The sequence below is a fragment of the Haematobia irritans genome, chromosome 1 (genome assembly GCF_050003625.1).
Source record: "Haematobia irritans isolate KBUSLIRL chromosome 1, ASM5000362v1, whole genome shotgun sequence".
In the NCBI taxonomy this organism is placed as follows: Eukaryota; Metazoa; Arthropoda; class Insecta; order Diptera; family Muscidae; genus Haematobia; species Haematobia irritans.
Window position 1 is genome coordinate 19,599,900 of NC_134397.1, and position 17,918 is coordinate 19,617,817.

Consider the following 17,918-nt stretch of genomic DNA (forward strand, 5'->3'; position numbering starts at 1 on the left):
CTTTATTAAAACAGCTCAATACAAAGCAGATAAATTGACTCAATTGATGCGCAGTTTCTTGTTCCTCTAGATTTCGACAAGACGTTACAGGAATAAGTTTGTTATCAATTACAACTTTGATTATTTAAAGAAAAGTAATCGCGAAAACCGAACATAGTACACACCTTTAGTTACCAATAGTAACCTATGTAACCAATAGTTACCAACGTAACCAAATACACTGCCAACATTTTTTGAATTGGACGGCGAACACAATCGTATACGACATCCAAAACACGTCGGAAAAGCACCGTCACTATTGAGAAGTTGTACAACGCCAAGTTACTACATAAAAGTATCGCATGAGTGCAATTATTAGGTGCCTTTTTTAATAAATTTAGAACGACACCAATAAGAGCCCCTTCAAACAATCAGAAAAAATGAATTTTAAGATAGTTGTAAAAGAATCATTATGGTCAAGTAAAACACGATTGTTTAGATGTTTATTAATTTGATTAAAAATTTATAAATTCTAATAAATATACCATTTATACTAGAAGTGTGCACGTGACACGAAATTGCGTGACTCACGCGTGCGTCGTGAGCCACGCTAAGGGAAACGGCATGAGTGTGCGTGATTAACCAACCAAATGTCGTGCGTGAGCGTGTTTCACGAAAATAATATCTTCATGAGCGTGCGTGAGTAACGAATTTCGGAAAAACACGCTCACGAAAATAATCCCGCTTACGAACATAAAATGCTTAGGAGTTGAATTCATTTATAATTTTTGTGATATCCTAGGTGTTAAGAGTTTTATAACGATCTCGATGTTAATCATACTCATGTTTTCAGTCAGGTTCTGTAGGTAAATTACTCATAAAATTGTTCGTGAGTTACGACATTTTTCGTGAGTCACTATATTTTTCGTGAGTCACGATATTTAAAAGATTTTCGTGCGTGAGTACAAATTTTCTTTTCGTGAGAATGCGTGAGTCCTACCAAAAAATATCGTGCGTGAGTGTGCGTGAATAAGATTTTTCCGTCGAGAGTGTGCGTGAGCGTGGTCAAAATATTACTCACGTGCACACCGCTAATTTATACCACTACCACAACACATTTAACATAATTTTTTCATTAGGGCTGTTTTCTTTTAACACTGGATGCAGCATTTGTATGGGCTATCCAGAACATCGTTGCACAGGTGTTCTATCCAGAACATCTCATCAGTGCAAGTCGAGTCGGTGCTACCAGATTGCATTTTGATAAAGTGACGCTTTTTAGATTCACAATAGCAGTTTATTGTGACTAATTTATCGAATATCATGAAATTCAAAGTGATACAGTGTCATGAATAATCGCAGCGGTACATATTTATAACTATTTGAGCATTAAAAATTTAAGATTTCACTTATTTTCTGTGATTGTTTTTAAACAGCTGATGACAGTGTTGCATATTTTTTGGAGATGTCCTGGATAAACGAGTACTCTGTTTTCTTTTAGTCCGTGACTGCTTAGGGTATCCAGTGCAAAAAGAAAACAGCCCTATTAATAACACTAGCCAACAGTCGTTTTGTGAATTGGTTCTAGCATAATTTATCTCATTGATTTTGACCTACTAAACACGAAAATGAGTTTTAAAAAATTTTATGTCGATTGGTTTTCGAGATACAATTTTTGAACTTTTTTTTAAATTTTTGGAGGTACGCTTACAATTTTGAGCATATCTTTCGTCTTCTTTGACCTATTTGATCCTACTACTACTCAAATTAAAGAAAATTGAGCCGTCTATAACTCATTCTCTGAAAATTTTCAAATCGAGTAAGTAGTTCTGATGTTGGCGGCTTAAAAAGTTTAAAAACGGCGTTTTTTTAGTAAAAATGTGGCAGAAAAAACCATATAAAAACATATAAAATATAAAACACGATGCTAACAGCAATTTTGTTATAATTTTAGACACTTGTTGAAAACAAAAAGAAGAAGTCAGCTGTTTTTCCACATGGCATAAAATGTACAGTTATATCTTTGTTTCTACTCATTCTTTTGGGCGTTGATTTGGTCTTTTCGGTCTTTTACCAAAAAATTATAAGTCCGCTATTTGTTGTCAGAGTTTGTTAAGTAAGGGCTTATTTTCTTTGTAAAAATTCCCGCTATACGTAAAAAAAATTGCTGTTAGCATCGTGTTTTATATTTTATATGGTTTTTTCTGCCACATTTTTACTAAAACCTTTTTAAGCCGCCAACATCAAAACTACTTACCCGATTTGAGAATGAGTTGTAGACGAAGACGAAAGATATGCTCAAAATTGTAAGTGTACCTCCAAAAATTAAAAAAAAAAAGTTCAAAAATTTGTATCTCGAAAACCAATCGACAGAAAAATTTTTAAAACTCATTTGCGTGTTTAGTAGGTCAAAATCAATGGGAAAAAGTATGCTAGAAACAAATAAGAGAGAAAATGTTGTTATTTGTGACCTAGTGTAATAGAATGATGTTGATTTACAAGTGGCAAGTTACATGTTTGCAGCGTCTATCAGCCAGTGTTTATTCTCGATGGAGGCAGCGTGTCTGTAAAATATCTGAAAAACAATCACTTTATTCCATTTGGGATGTCAAAAATTGTTCACCAATATACCTTTTACAATTTTAAGCGAAATAACTATGCTTTCAGCACTTCATTATCGATTTTATTTAAATAAATTATAAGATGATAGTTGCTCTTGGTGTTTCACAAAATATAAAATGGCTCTTGCAACAATAGTGACGGCAAAATACATACATTTCATACTTTTTGATATGCTGCCCCCATCACTGTTGGCGATTGCTGTAGTGTCACTTACGAGTCTGTGGTAGCGATGAGGATGAAATGGAACTTTGAAATATTGGCAGGGTATATTCGTGGACTTAAAATTCATCAAGATTTCCAATTTCAGCCCAATAGGATAAAAATTGCGGTGTTCAGAAGTTCAAGAATTCATATCGAGAGATCGGTCTATGTGAGGGATATATCAAAACATGGACCGATACACACCATATTTGACACACTTATGTTTGGACCTATAATAAATATGGATTTTCAATTGCACGTACATCGGATAAAAATTGCAGTGTTCAGAAATTTAAGAAGTCAAATCGGGAGATCGGTTTATGTGGAGCTAGGGATGCCAGACGTGCTCTTTTAAAGAGCACATGTGCTCTTTTTTACAAAATGTGCTCTTAAAACAAGACAGGCCAAAAGAGCACGCAAAAGTGCTCTTTTTTTGCATCACAACAAATATTAATCAAGCGTGATTCAATAAATGGTAAAAGTAACTGTATTTTCAGTAAATGTCGCACTAATTGATTTTCCTAGCCGTTATTTTCTAATTAAATAGTGTTATTTTCAAATTAAATAGTTACTTTATATATCAGAGTCGTAGAAGATGTTGCTTCTTCACTTTGTACTCTGTTCTAAATGTAAACAAACTTCTTCAATAAAGTTTTTCACAAAAACACCAAAAAATGACTTAAAAAGTATTGTAAGAAAATTAGCTTGAGTTGAAAGTGGGTTATTTTATGTTTATGGTATGAACCTTTTTGCTATGTTTAAATGAATTATATTTCAATAAATTGGAAATAAATGTTTTTCTTTTATTTGAAAAAGTGTGCTCTATTCTTTTCGTATGTGCTCTTTTTATAAGCTGAATGTGCTCTTTTTGCCTCTTCAAAATCTGGCATCCCTATGTGGAGCCTATATAAAAACTTGGATCGATATAGCCCATATTCGAACTTGATCTGCATGCGCCAAGTTTCAGGACAATAGCGTCACTTTTGAAGCCTGTAGCGTTATTACAACAGACTAACCGACAGGCAGGCAGAGCGAACGTGGTTATATTGATATAGATTCTCTCCCTGATCAAGAATTTATGGTAAACGTATCATATCCACATCACCATTCTATGGTTAGAACTATCGAGGGTAATCTGTCATGCCCCACAACGGTGATAAGCCCTAGAAGTCTTCTGTAACCTTGGATAGCTTTCCAGACTTCAGTCCAAGAATTGAGGGATGCCTATTGCAACAGTGACTCCTATCTTTTTTTGACAGACCCGATAAAAAATAATAAAATATTTGTAATAAGAAAATTTAATTAAGGAAAATTAAGGATTCGGACTTAATACCCAATAACATTATATTTGAATCGGACGAATTAAAAAATATTCGGTGATAAGCCCTAGAAGTCTTCTGTAACCTTGGATAGCTTTCCAGACTACAGTCCAAGAATTGAGGGATGCCTATTGCAACAGTGACTCCTATCTTTTTTTGACAGACCCGATAAAAAATAATAAAATATTTGTAATAAGAAAATTTAATTAAGGAAAATTAAGGATTCGGACTTAATACCCAATAACATTATATATGAGTCGGACGAATTAAAAAATATTTCTAATTTTTGAGTTTATATCTCCCTAATTCACCTTTTCAGTTAAAAATTAATTTTCTACTCATTTTGGATTTTCCACGGACACCTTAGAAGGTAGAATTAAATTTAATCATTTCGCACAAAATATTGCACGAGCAGATTAAGAAATTTGTTTTCAATGTAGAATTCCCTTTTGTCTTCTAGTGAATATGATAAGGCTCTCTGTGGTAATAGACAACTCCACAGCGAAACTAAACAATATAATGATTTTCTTCACCCAATGTAATTAAAGCATTTTCAAAAATTTCTATATCTAGTTTAATTTTTATTTCTCAGCCATGCTATTAGCGATAGCCACAAGTTTCCGAACGACATTTGTATTACAAATATCATATGGTAATATATCTTGTTTGCCCATAGTAACATCACACTCCATTTTCGACGAACTTCCATCGGTGGCATCTTCAACACAAGCCAATGATGATTTGGCCGAACCATGGAATTCATAGCATTTGGTAGCAGTAAGTATCTCCTCAAGGTTGGCGTCATTTATACCGGCCCCCGGCATTATTATAATCTCACGATGATATTTTGCTATAAGCTGAGCCAGAAAATCAATACCTTCCGTAGCTGTTTGTCGAAAGCCGCTACTTAATATTCTTTGGAAACCTAATTCAATCAATATCTTTACAGTGTCATGCATTTTTGCCGGATCTGTTAAATCGAAAGCACGATGAAAAGTTACTGGTAGATTTTTGGCCTTAGCCAATATCTGCTGGCATTGTTCCACGTTAATTTCACGCGTTGTCGTCAATGAGCCAAAAACAAATCCATCTGCTCCGTTCTCTTGGAGCAGTTCCATATCATATAAAATTGCTCTCATTTCCAATTCTGTATATACGAAATCATTACCACGTCGTGGCCTCAACATACAATAAATAGGTATATTAAGGGGAAGATTCTTTAATGTCTTGAGTACACCCACTGAGGGAGTTAGTCCTCCTTCACTTAGAGCCGAACATAATTCAATTCTGCTAGCCCCACCTTCCGAGGCAGCAATTGCCGATGCTATTGAATCAACACAAACTTCCAGTTTAATATCATTGTGAGCTTGCATTTCGCCGGGTTGTCTGTTGGATTTTTATTTCGTTTCTCTGATGTAAATATAAAATTCCAAAAATTTTGTTTATCTTTCACAGGCTCTGCCTTGGGCTTTAGTTTCCCTCTGCCACTGCAAAAGAAATCGATAAAAAAAAAAATTCTCTAATGGCCCCTACAGATGGAATGATTCTTATTTTGTTGTTGTTGTAGCCCTTTGGAGTTGGTATTTTCGAGTTTTTCGGGAAATAAGCATACTCCAAATGGGGGTTTGCAGTCCTTGGACAGGGTTGAAAACCCTGTGTCCGCCCCGGGCCGTAGACCCGACTGCAACGAGGGCGGATTCTTATTTTTATTTTATTTGCTCGATTTTGTAATTTGAAGCCATGAACTGATATAGTTTCAATTACAATAAAATGAATCTTCTTATGTTCCAGTGTAAAAACATTGTTTAGCAAAGGGTCATGCGTTCAATCCCAGTTTCGACAAAACTCCAAAAAGTTTTTCACCGGTGTATTATCCCCTGTCAGTAGTGCTATTAACATTTCTCACTGTTTCAAAGCTTTTCAAAATGTTGAAACTCCATTCGCACTCACGGCAGGTCCCTTGTCATTACATTCAACAAAACATATAATCGGGCAGCACTCATTGATAAGTGACGGGTTGCAACAAAACCTAACCTAACATAAAAAGAATGCCGTTCCTTTATTTCGAATATGGTTTGGGGAGCTCATTAGAATTTTCATAGACGAACTGCATACGAAAATTGTACATAACTTCTCCCATTCTAAAGATCCCATTAAACCGATAATTTCACCTTGCAGCAGAGCCAACTTATCGATTATGACATATCGACTTTAATCGTCATAGATTTCTCCAATCACTAATTATTAAAGATTTGCACATTTTTATTTTATACTCTGTATCGTTACTATAACTATGGCTGACCACGAAATCAATGGTACTGAGGATGAGGTGCAGGATAAAAAACAAAAGAAACAAACCAAACATGATGGCTATGCTGCTGCCGATTTGGAGCGAGTGACAGACTATGCAGAAGAAAAAGAAATTTCCACGGCCAATATATCCAGTGTGAGTAGTCGAATGTAGCATTTGTCTATGGATTAATCCATAATATCTTCATTCTATAGGCTGTCGAGCAATTTGGTAACCAGCGGCAAAAAGAGGATGAGCTAAAAGTGGCCAAAGAAATGGAACTGCAAAAAGTTCAAGTCAGAAAAGAAGACATTGAATTGATTGTAAGTGGTAGTACTGTGTGTTGGAATAATAGGGCTGTTTTTTTTCTAAAAGTCTTATTATTATCTTTCTATTGTAGATGAATGAAATGCTTATTAGCAGAACACAAGCTGAGAAAGTATTACGTGAACAAAGAGGAGATGTTGTAGCTGCTCTGGAAGCCATTATAGCATCATAAGAGCATCATCAAATTTGCTCTACTGTGTTTTTTTTTTAATTATTTTTTCATAAGTTTCAATAAAATGTTTAGATAAATTCATGCTGACTACTGCTATTACGAATCATGTGAAAGCTTTGGCTTATAGGCTAGTTGTAATAATTGTACCGTGGGTAAGACCAAAGGAATTTAACGTATATTCTAGAAACTTGGGGGAGGCATTCAATATCGCATCATTGCCTGATATTATGAGCGAGTCTGGTACTATGACCACATTTAGAAATATGGCCGGGAACTCAAATAGCGACCATTGGTGTCTGAAATCTTGTTATCCATCCTACCAGGGATCGATGGCGCTTTTAGGGTGCTTTCGCTAATCTACCACAATTTGGAGAACATTTTACCAAAAACCTACCTAACAAAAAGATCTCATTTTGTCAAAATTTTATTTCTTAAGAAAATTTTGTCAACTTTTTATTTCTATAGAAAATTTTGCCAAAATTTTATTTCTCTAGAAAATTTTGTCAAAGTTTTATTTCTATAGAAATTTTTCTCAAAATTTTATTCCTATAGAAAATTTTGCCAAAATTTTATTTCTTTAGAAAATTTTCCCAAAATTTTATTTCTATAGAAAATTTTTCAAAATTTTATTTCTATAGAAATTTTTCTCAACATTTTATTTCTGTAGAAAATTTTCTCAAAATTTTATTTCTGTAGGAAATTTTGTCAAAATGTTATTTCTATAAAAAATTTTGCCAAAATTTTATTTCTCTAGAAAATTTTGTCAAAATTTTATTTCTATAGAAAATTTTCTCAAAATTTAATTTCTATAGAAAATTTTGTCAAAATTTTATTTGTATAGAAAATTTTCTCAAAATTTAATTTCTGTAGAATATTTTGTCAAACTTTTATTTCTATAGAAATTTTTGTCAAAATTTTATTTCTATAGAGAATCTTGCCAAATTTTTTTCTCTAGAAAATTTTGCCAAAATTTTATTTCTCTAGAAATTTTTGTCAAAATATTATTTCTATAGAAAATTTTCTCAAAATTTAATTTCTATAGACAATTTTCTCAAAATTTTATTTCTATAGAAAATTTTGTCAAAATATTATTCCTATAGAAAATTTTCTCAAAATTTAATTTTCTCAAAATTTTATTTCTATAGAAAATTTTCTCAAAATTTAATTTCTATAGACAATTTTCTCAAAATTTTATTTCTATAGGAAATTTTCTCAACATTTTATTTCTGTAGAAAATTTTGTCAAAATGTTATTTCTATAGAAAATTTTGTCAAAATTTTATATCTATGGAAAATTTTGTCAAAATTTCTATTTCTATAAAAAATTTTGTCAAAATTTTATTTCTATAGAAAATTTTGTCAAAATTTTATATCTATGGAATATTTTGTCAAAATTTTATTTCTATAGAAAATTTTCTCAAAATTATATTTCTAGAGAAAATTTTCTCAAAATTTTATTTCTGTAGAAAATTTTCTCAAAATTTTATTTCTGTGGAAAATTTTGTCAAAATTTTATTTCTGTAGGAAATTTTGCCAAAATTTTATTTCTATAGAAAATTTTGCCAAAATTTTATTTCTATAGAAAATTTTGCAAAATTTTATTTCTCTAGAAAATTTTGTAAAAATTTTACTTCTTTAGAAAATTTTCTCAATATTTTATTTCTATAGAAAATTTTGTCAAAATTTTATTTCTGTAGGAAATTTTGACAAAATATTATTTCGATAGAAAATTTTGTCAAAATTTTATTTCTATAGAAATTATATATCTATGGAAAATTTTGTCAAAATTTTATTTTGTAGAAAATTTTGTCAAAATTTTATTTCTATAGAATATTTTTTCAAAAATATCTATGGAAAATTTTGTCAAATTTTTTTTCTATAGAAAATTTTCTCAAAATTTTATTTCTATGGAAAATTTTCTCAAAATTTTATTTCTGTGGAAAATTTTGTCAAAATTTTATTTCTGTAGGAAATTTTGTCAAAATGTTATTCCTATCGAAATTTTTGTCAAAATTTTATTTCTATAGAAAATTTTGCCAAAATTTTATTTCTCTAGAAAATTTTGTCAAAATTTTATTTCTATAGAAAATTTTCTCAAAATTTTGTCAAAATTTTATTTCTATAGAAAATTTTCTCAAAATTTTGTCAAAATTTTTTTTCTATAGAAAATTTTCTCAAAATTTAATTTCTATGGAAAATTTTCTCAAAATTTTATTTCTATAGAAAATTTTCTCAAAATTTTATTTCTGTAGAAAATTTGTGAATTACCTATTAACTGAAGAGGACTATTTTGCATAATCTACCAAAACAGCAAGAATTCTACCAATCTACCAAACAGTAAAAAAATACCATTTTTGGTAGAATTCTACCAGCTATGGCAACCCTGTCTCTAACTGATACAAGAGTATCATAAGAGCAATTTTTGTATCATAAACGGTTGGTGTCGAAAATTTCGACCAAATCCCTCGGGGGATACAAAAGTTGAAAATCGATTTTTTATCCAAAAAAATTGAAGACGACATTTTTAATCTTGAAATTCTAATCGACATTGGTGTTTTTAGAAAATCGTGTCATATCGATTAATCACAGTTTTATGTTAGCCAACATCGACTTTCGATAGTGAGGAAATTTGTAACAAAAAAGAAAAAGACAAGCTGACAATTCATCAAAAAAAAATCGCGAAGTCAAAAGTCGACTTTTTAAAAATGTCGATGTGTACATTTTTCGACTTTTTTCAAATTTGGAAAGTGTACTTTTAGATTATCGTTACAATCCTTAGATTGGAAAAGTATTTTTGTTTTTATTACGTCTAAACTACATAAATAGAATCATTTGGGAGCCACCGTGGTGCCATGGTTAGCATGCCCGCCTTGCATACACAAGGTCGTGGGTTCGATTCCTGCTTCGACCTAACACCAAAAAGTTTTTCAGCGGTGGATTATCCCACCTCAGTAATGCTGGTGACATTTCTGAGTGTTTCAAAGCTTCTCTAAGTGCGTTCACTGCAATGTGGAACGCCGTTCGGACTCGACTATAAAAAGGAAAATTGAGCTTAACATGCAATAGGGCCGCACTCAGTGATAAGAGAGAAGTTCACCAAATTTGGTATCACTATGGACTGAATAGTCTAAAGGCGTTTTCGTTTCGCCAAAAATATGTTGCCCTGGTGTTACACTACTTTTTCCCTCAATACATTTTCACTCAAATGATAGTGCCATTCCAAAGTTATTATTAATTCATAATATTGTGAGGGATACAGGATCCAAAATCTATGACAGTGTCCGTCATATTTGGCAATCAATTTCGAGAATGTTGAACCTTTGTTGTGTATAGGATGTCTCTTCTACTTTAATGGTCGAATATGAGCTGCTGTCCTATTCTATCTATATCTATCATAAGAACAATATTACTCCGTGGTTACAACCAAACATCAGTCGAAGTTTAAATATCCGATGGCCCCATTTTATAGCTTTAAATTGAGACTACAGTGACATATCTCAAACTTGGACACTCTTAAAAGCAAAAACCTCTCAAAAGTGAATAATTTCCATGAGACGTTTGGTATATTATCGCATTAAAATTAACCTATTATAAGTCGACACCTCTCAAATATGGACAAAATTTAGGCGCCCGTGGGTGTCCACTTTTATGAAGCAATGATGTGGTATTGTATATTTTCATGTCTCAAATTCCGTTTTTATTGATGCAAATAACTTATATCCATATGTATTAGAAATTTTTCTGTATGTATGAGAAATCTACCGAATTTTCTTAATAAATATTATAATTCTTTTGGTAACCTAGATTAACACGACACGATACAAGTCATATTAAATTGAACTACAATTGTTTGTTTTTTTCTTCTTCTTTTTGTTTGTTCTTTATCCTTTCTACCTGTTGATTGCACATAATACCACCGCTATCGTCAATCACGCGTCAAACAAACGCTCTTTTCAAAGTGAAAATATATATTTTTTTAAAATTAAAGTTAACAATTTTGGTCTCACACTAAAGATACTGGGCTTCCTTCGGATAGGGTGGCATTAATACGATGTTAAAACTTTAAATTAAAAATTTCATGATTTTTTTGTTAATTAATAATAATTTCTCACGGGCTTAAACTATGTATTCAAATACTTTTGAAGATTATCGCATGATGGCATATTAATATTCTGAGCCTTACGGAACAATTCACGATCACCGAAACTGCGAGCCTTAGCTAACATAGAATCACCTAAAAATGTTAAGAGGAATAATTAAAATGTAAAATATAGAATATATTTTTGCTTTTGCATCACTTACGATAGTTTCGTTCTCGACTACAAGACAATTTCAAATGATTTATAAAGTCTTCTTCTACAGATTCCTCTAAACGTCCCACAGAACCTTGATATTCCGAATAGAAGTTATCCTTAACATAATAAGGAATCTTCATGGAATTGGTTTCACGTTTTACTGAATATTTACTGAAAAAAAAGAAAAGAGAGTAATATTTAAATAAATTCTAGTCTTCAAGCAAAAAATGTTAAAATTTAGGATCCATCTATTGTCACCCTTGAGCGCAAAATACAACTCTTTGCGCTCAAGGGTGACAATAGATGGGTTCAGTATATACCCATAGACCTATTATGCCTGACATTGGGGTTTTAAATGAGAATTAAAAAGTCAACTTTTGTATTTGTCTAACTTTAAACAAGTAAGCAAAGTCTAAAGTCGGGCGGGGCCGACTATATTATACCCTGCACCACTTAGTGATCTAAATTTTCGATACCATATCACATTCGTCAAACGTGTTGGGGGCTATATAAAGGTTTGTCCCAAATACATACATTTAAATATCACTCGATCTGGACAGAATTTGATAGACTTCTACAAAATCTATAGACTCAAAATTTATGTCGGCTAATGCACTAGGGTGGAACACAATGTTAGTAAAAAAATATGGGAAACATTTAAATCTGAAGCAATTTTAAGGAAACTTCGCAAAAGTTTATTTATGAGTTATCGCTCGATATATATGTATTAGAAGTTTAGGAAAATTAGAGTCATTTTTACAACTTTTCGACTAAGCAGTGGCGATTTAACAAGAAAAATGTTGGTATTTTGACCATTTTTCTCGAAATCAGAAAAACATATATAATGGATGGAGCTATATCTAAATCTGAACCAATGTCAACCAAATTTGGCACGCATAGCTACAATGCTAATTCTACTCCCTGTGAAAAATTTCAACTAAATCGGAGTTAAAAATTGGCCTCTGTGGTCATATGAGTGTAAATCGGGCGAAAGCTATATATGGGAGATATATCCAAATCTGAACCGATTTCAACCAAATTTGGCACGCATAGGTACAATGCTAATTGTACTCCCTATGCAAAATTTCAACTAAATCGGAGCAAAAAATTGGCCTCTGTGGGCAATTGAGTGTAAATCGGGCGAAAGCTATATATGGGAGCTATATCTAAATCTGAACCGATTTGGCTGATATTTTGCAAGTTTTTCGAGACTCATAAAATATTCGAATGTATGGAATTTGAGGAAGATCGGTTGATATACACGCCAATTATGACCAGATCGGTGGAAAATATATATGGCAGCTATATCTAAATCTGAACCGTTTTTTTCCAAAATCAATAGGGATCGTCTTTGAGCCGAAACAGGACCCTATACCAAATTTTAGGACAATCGGACTAAAACTGCGAGCTGTACTTTGCACACAAAAATACATCAACAGACAGACAGACGGACAGACAGACAGACAGACAGACGGACATCGCTAAATCGACTCAGAATTTAATTCTAAGCCGATCCGTATACTAAAAGGTTGGTCTATGATTACTCCTTCTTGGCGTTACATACAAATGCACAAACTTATTATACCCTGTACCACAGTATTGGTGAAGGGTATAAAAAGTCTACTTTCGACTTTACGAGAAATTCGAAAATTTCATTCGAATTTGGTCACAATAAAAAAATCGAGTAAACGATTTTGACAAACGTCAAAAGTCGATTTCATAATAATAATTCCTATAATCGGAATCGCAAGAATATATTTTTCATATGGCGAAGAAATCGAGATAGTCCATCAATACAAGTCTATAAAATTTAGGTTTAACAAAATGTAGCCAATCAAAACTTAAGCGGTTTTCGATTCCGAATATCGATATATTTCGCAGTCGACTGCGAATTTCGAACTCTATTTTTTCGATATTTTCATTCGAATTCGATTCATTGACTTTGTTCAAAATAAAAAAATAGGTTAATGGATTTTGACAAACATATAAATTCGTTTTTAAACAATTTTCAAAACAAAAGAATAAAGTAAATTAAAAGTCTATTACCCATGTTCCGATATTAGAAATCGCACCCACTAGACCATAAATGGTCCTTCGGGCGAGCGAAATTTCACCGACACGCACATTTCATGAAAAGACGGTTACTTTTAAATACCACCGCGACTTTGAAAGATTCTCTAACAGGTAAAGAGGAGTATAACCCCAACAGATCAACTTTGAATACACTTTCTATACGACAAGTGGCTTGAGGAATTCGCTGGATATTTAATTAGTGTAACGTGGTCCTTAAAACAAGCCGTGGAACAAATACTGAATGCACCTAATGCACTAGGATACAGGTAGGTTGTGGACCACTATATAGAACATCTCAAATAAGGCCGAAGGGAACATATTCGAGAAGGTTTTCACCAGTGCGGTTGAACGACAAAGAGAGCATTTCATTTCAATACTCCGAAACACGCCTCAGTTTACATAGGCCCAAGTCATCAACATACCCCAGTCAGCAATGTTTAAATACCTGAATTTACTGGGTCTTGAATACAAGGCAAGATACGTCAATTCATCCCTTATCAGGAAATTACCCCGACACTAGAGGCTCTATTTCTCCTCAGACTAATAAAGTATTTACTAAAATATCCATCAATAAAGTTTCCAGCATAAATAACGCATTCGAACACAGACCATCAATAGCTAAACGTCTCATTATAACCCATATTTCAATCGACTGATGTACCAGCCATTGCCAGTCTTTTCGAGAATACAACAAACTCTACCAATCTACCAAAGTGTAAAAAATCTACCATTTTTCGTAGAATTCTATCAACTGTGGCGACCGTGATCGTGTGGGGCCGATTGTACTATCCTGGCCTTTTGTGAATAAAATGTGCGAAAGGTAAAAATATTTACCTGCCTAATCCCATCCCACCAATTACCAATTTTAATATGGGGATATTTCTACTTACTGCGACGGTGTCAAACTGTAAATTGGATCCGAAATAAAGAATGAGGACATCATAGATAAGCCAATCAAAACCAATATGGGCAATAAATTAATCAAAGCTGATGAGGATGATTGATTCTAGAGGAAAACAGAAATAAGATATCATTTGTTATTTCCATATCGTTGACTTTGTTAACATGTTCATTACCTCTCGTTCTTCTCTCTGTTGCTGCCTACGTCTATTCGATCTCATATAGACATTTTGTTGTGGGAAACCAGAACCAAAGAACATATTGAATATCTCTTCGGCATTAACTTCATAATAACCAAAATCATTTGTCGAATAATAACCATTACGCATACCACCATGTCCACCACCACCGCCACCACCACTACTAACATGAGTCTCACTACTACCATACAAATCATAATGTTTCCTTTTTTCGGGATCCGTTAAAATGGCAACAGCATTGCCCACAGCTTTAAAGGCCTCAACAGCACCGGGTGCACGATTCTTATCGGGATGTAGTTGTAAAGCAAGTTTCTTGTAGGCCTTTTTAATCTCGGAATCTGTTGAGGTTTTTGTAACACCTAAGATTTCATAATAATCCTTACATTTCTTCACTTTGCGTACCGCCTCCAATTGTTCTGCTGTATAGCTGGGTTCAGAGCTACGAGAATCTGAATTTTTACGTTTACGCACACCATCGGTGTCGTCCTCTCGTTGATTCGATGAAGCTGAAGATCCCGAATTCGAGGGGAAACTTTTTACTTTGGAAAGCAAAGCTGGAAGAAAAAAAGGCGGTAAAAAATTTGACAAATTTTAATATTTTGTAAAAATGAAAACCTCAAATTCATACTATGTAAGGGGGGACATAATGACTGGTATATAATAATCATTCGGCTAGGGTTGTGGAACTATGGCCTCACCAAAATTTAATGTGACCACAAAATTGAACTGAGTTATCATTGCTGGTATCTATGATAAGGGGTCGTTGATTGATAGTGGAGTTCGATTAAGTTCTAAGGTCAAAGTACAGGGTCTAACTCCTAGAGTGCATGATGGAAAAGGATGCAATGAACCAAAAGGCTGTTATCCAAGTTTTGCTTTTTTTTTTTAACAACAAGGATGTGGTATAATTGTTAGTTTTTCTAATAAATTTTTTTTCCTGGCACCATTATGGACTTTGAGCCGGAGTAACATACACACTTCTCATAAATACAAACATTTTTGATAACCTACTAGAATCTCCTTTTTAGTTTACTTCCATGTATATATAGGGAAGTAAAAGTTCCAGTCAAATTACCATAATCGGCAAAAAATCCACTGCATTGCAATTGCAAAGGTAAAATGGTGCAAAAGCTATGTGTCCTACATTAAATTTGGCACAAAATGACGAACTAAGTTCAGCTGGGAACTGATGCATTGAAAAGGTAATTCCAACGGACAAACATTGGAATACCATTTATAATCATATTTTGACATGATAGCCAAAGAAATCTACATTCAAATGCTTTTGCAGATAGCTATTCGATATTTCATTGCAGTCTCTCTATGTTCTGAATATAGTAACAACGCAAAATATGTCAGCCAATCGTCTATTACACTTCCATCCCTTTACAAAAAGCTTAACGAATGTTCCCTTAATTTGGACTATGAACTTAGAAAGTGGAATAATTTGGTAAATAATACCACCACCACCACCATTCTTTGTTTCCATATATTTTACCTTTAGCCTTTGGTGTAGGAAATAGTTTCTCAGCTTTTAACAAGAATTTTTCAGCTTTTTCCAGCTTGCCCTCTGTTAATGCCTGAACAGCAATATCAATGCAACGCATCGCCTCATCTTTATTTCCTTCATGGATCGTCATTGTATGTTTTTAATCCGGATATTTGCGTTACGTTTAGGCCCCTCTGTTTTGTTAATTAATTAATATTTGCTCCCCTTCTCGGGTGGCGTGTGTATGTGTGTGTGTAACTGTGTGCTCTACAACCGACGTCACAGCAACGAAACAGTCTCAGACCCACTGGTAAAAACAACAACAGTAAATGGTTGTAGTATGTGCAGTATTTTTTTATCTTCTTTATGTCCAACGACTTCGTCGTCTAATGTAATAAACCCCTAATATGTGTATTTTTATTGGGTCAGGGGCTTCGTCGGTCTATCACGCACAAGCGAGACCTTTAAAAATCTTCGCTGAAATGAAAATAAAGTTGTTTTAGTTTTATTAAATGTTGTTATTATCGATTATCTTTACACCTTTATGGTTTTTTCGTTAAAACACCTCCAAGAAAATATTTTTCACCTTCTCTTCTAAATCCACATCATATTATCACCCTTTGGATATGCCCCAGTTAGAGATGACAAGCTGTTTCGAGAATGAATGGGGCGAATATTATGGAAGTTATCGATAATTGCGATTAATTTAATAGCTGTCAAAAGCAAGCCGATCGTTAGGGTAGCTTTACACGTGAAAACGAAGAAAAGGCTCACAAGTTATAAAAGGGGAACATTGCCACTAATACTACGTTCGCCCTAGGCACGAAATCTCGCTATTTAGAACTCAAATCTCTTTACAAATCTCACGTGTTCGGACTGGCAAAATAACGAGATTACGTTGATTTGAGGATTTGACGGCTGTTTGTAAATATATCAATACAAACACAAACCCGTATGTGCACACGCACACACACATTCATCTACAAGGACAATTGGGGCAGGGTTGCAAAAAGCTCATTTTTAGTACTAAAACCACAGTTGTACAAGGCAGTATAGGGGATTTTGAAAGAGATTTTGTTGAAATCCTCTACGAGCCAGCTGATATTTGCCCATTACAAATCTACTGAGATCTAGGAGAATTTCGGCCAAAATCCTCGTTTACGACGATTTTTGGTCTAGTGCGAATGTAGTATAAAAATGAGTACAAAATTCGAGTTTAGTCGCTGAAACAAATAAACCTATAAATGAAGATTAATGCTTACCCTGCCAGCATTTCAAAGTTCCATTTCAACCTCATCGTTACCACAGACTCGTAAATGTCACTTCAACCATCATGAAAAGGTACATCAAAAAGTACAGGCAAGTAATTTGCCATCCCTACTGTTAAAAAGCCATTTTTTTGTGAAACGCCAAGCGCAACCAGCTTGTTATATTTTAATTAAATAAAAACGAAAATAAAGTTCTGAAAACATAGATTATACGCTTAAAATTGTGAAAGGTATATTGGTGAACAATTTGGTGATTTTCCAAATGGAATAAAGTGATTGTTTTTCAGATATTTTACAGACACGCTGCCTCCATGGAATTAAAACACTGGTTGATAGACGCAGCAACATGTAACTCGCTACTTGTAACTCAACATCATCATTAATGCCAAAAATTATGTTAAATGTAATGTGATAGTGGTATAAATGTTATATTTTTAAGAATTTGTAAATGTTTAATCAAATTAATAAATATCTAAACAAACGTGTTTTACTCGACCACAATGATTCTTTTACAACTATCTTAAAATGCACTTTTTCTGATTGTTTGGAGGGTCCCTTATTGGCGTCGTTCTAAATTGATCTATAAAGGCACCTAATAATTGCACTCATGCGAAACATTTTTGTAGTAACTTGGCGTGGTACAACTTCTCAATAGTGACGGCGCTTTTCCGACGAGTTTTTGATGTCGTATATGATTGTTTTCGACGTAGTGGGGATTCTCAAAAGAGTCCCCAAATTCAAAAAATGTTGGCAGGGTATATGCAAAACAATTTATTGACAGTTT

The 17,918-nt window shown here is 33.3% G+C and overlaps 3 protein-coding genes and 1 long non-coding RNA gene across 5 annotated transcripts; 2 read left to right on the plus strand and 2 right to left on the minus strand.

The window, feature by feature from the left end:
• Window positions 1–4,681: 4,681 nt before the first annotated feature.
• LOC142220403 (copper homeostasis protein cutC homolog) lies at window positions 4,682–5,618 on the minus strand. Its single transcript, XM_075289516.1, has one exon. The coding sequence runs from the start codon at window positions 5,492–5,494 to the stop codon at window positions 4,703–4,705; it is 792 nt and encodes a 263-aa protein (XP_075145631.1). The 5' UTR covers window positions 5,495–5,618; the 3' UTR covers window positions 4,682–4,702.
• A 733-nt stretch (window positions 5,619–6,351) lies between these two features.
• LOC142220404 (huntingtin-interacting protein K) lies at window positions 6,352–6,991 on the plus strand. Its single transcript, XM_075289518.1, has 3 exons — window positions 6,352–6,567; window positions 6,627–6,734; window positions 6,812–6,991. Exons 1-3 carry the CDS (start codon window positions 6,415–6,417, stop codon window positions 6,908–6,910), a joined length of 360 nt encoding a protein of 119 aa, XP_075145633.1. The 5' UTR covers window positions 6,352–6,414; the 3' UTR covers window positions 6,911–6,991.
• A 3,585-nt stretch (window positions 6,992–10,576) lies between these two features.
• Window positions 10,577–16,542, minus strand: LOC142220405 (dnaJ homolog subfamily B member 12). 2 transcript variants are annotated; one of them, XM_075289519.1, is made up of 6 exons: window positions 16,407–16,542; window positions 15,876–16,343; window positions 14,354–14,931; window positions 14,168–14,283; window positions 11,212–11,375; window positions 10,577–11,143 (listed from the first exon to the last, which is right to left on the minus strand). In XM_075289519.1, exons 2-6 carry the CDS (start codon window positions 16,015–16,017, stop codon window positions 11,031–11,033), a joined length of 1,113 nt encoding a protein of 370 aa, XP_075145634.1. In that variant the 5' UTR covers window positions 16,018–16,343; window positions 16,407–16,542; the 3' UTR covers window positions 10,577–11,030. The 2 variants fall into 2 exon arrangements, with proteins under 2 accessions (XP_075145634.1, XP_075145635.1); XM_075289520.1 differs by having other exon boundaries at window positions 15,876–16,338; window positions 16,407–16,524.
• Window positions 16,543–17,123: 581 nt separating this feature from the next.
• On the plus strand, window positions 17,124–17,635 carry LOC142237743 (uncharacterized). The gene is made up of 2 exons (XR_012722564.1): window positions 17,124–17,364; window positions 17,422–17,635. It is a non-coding gene; the product is annotated as an uncharacterized LOC142237743 (long non-coding RNA).
• The last annotated feature ends 283 nt before the right edge of the window (window positions 17,636–17,918 follow it).

Bases quoted from the DNA above. Each gene is read 5' to 3' on its own strand.
- LOC142220403 (XM_075289516.1), bottom strand. From the start codon at position 5,494: ATGCAAGCTCACAATGATATTAAACTGGAAGTTTGTGTTGATTCAATA.
- LOC142220404 (XM_075289518.1), top strand. From the start codon at position 6,415: ATGGCTGACCACGAAATCAATGGTACTGAGGATGAGGTGCAGGATAAA. The intron at 6,568-6,626 runs GTGAGTAGTCGA...TTCATTCTATAG, and splicing joins CCACGGCCAATATATCCAGT to GCTGTCGAGCAATTTGGTAA. The intron at 6,735-6,811 runs GTAAGTGGTAGT...TTTCTATTGTAG, and splicing joins AAGAAGACATTGAATTGATT to ATGAATGAAATGCTTATTAG.
- LOC142220405 (XM_075289519.1), bottom strand. From the start codon at position 16,017: ATGACGATCCATGAAGGAAATAAAGATGAGGCGATGCGTTGCATTGAT. The intron at 11,376-14,167 runs GTAAGTAGAAAT...CTTTTTTTTCAG, and splicing joins TACAGTTTGACACCGTCGCA to TAAATATTCAGTAAAACGTG. The intron at 11,144-11,211 runs GTAAGTGATGCA...TAACATTTTTAG, and splicing joins TAGTCGAGAACGAAACTATC to GTGATTCTATGTTAGCTAAG.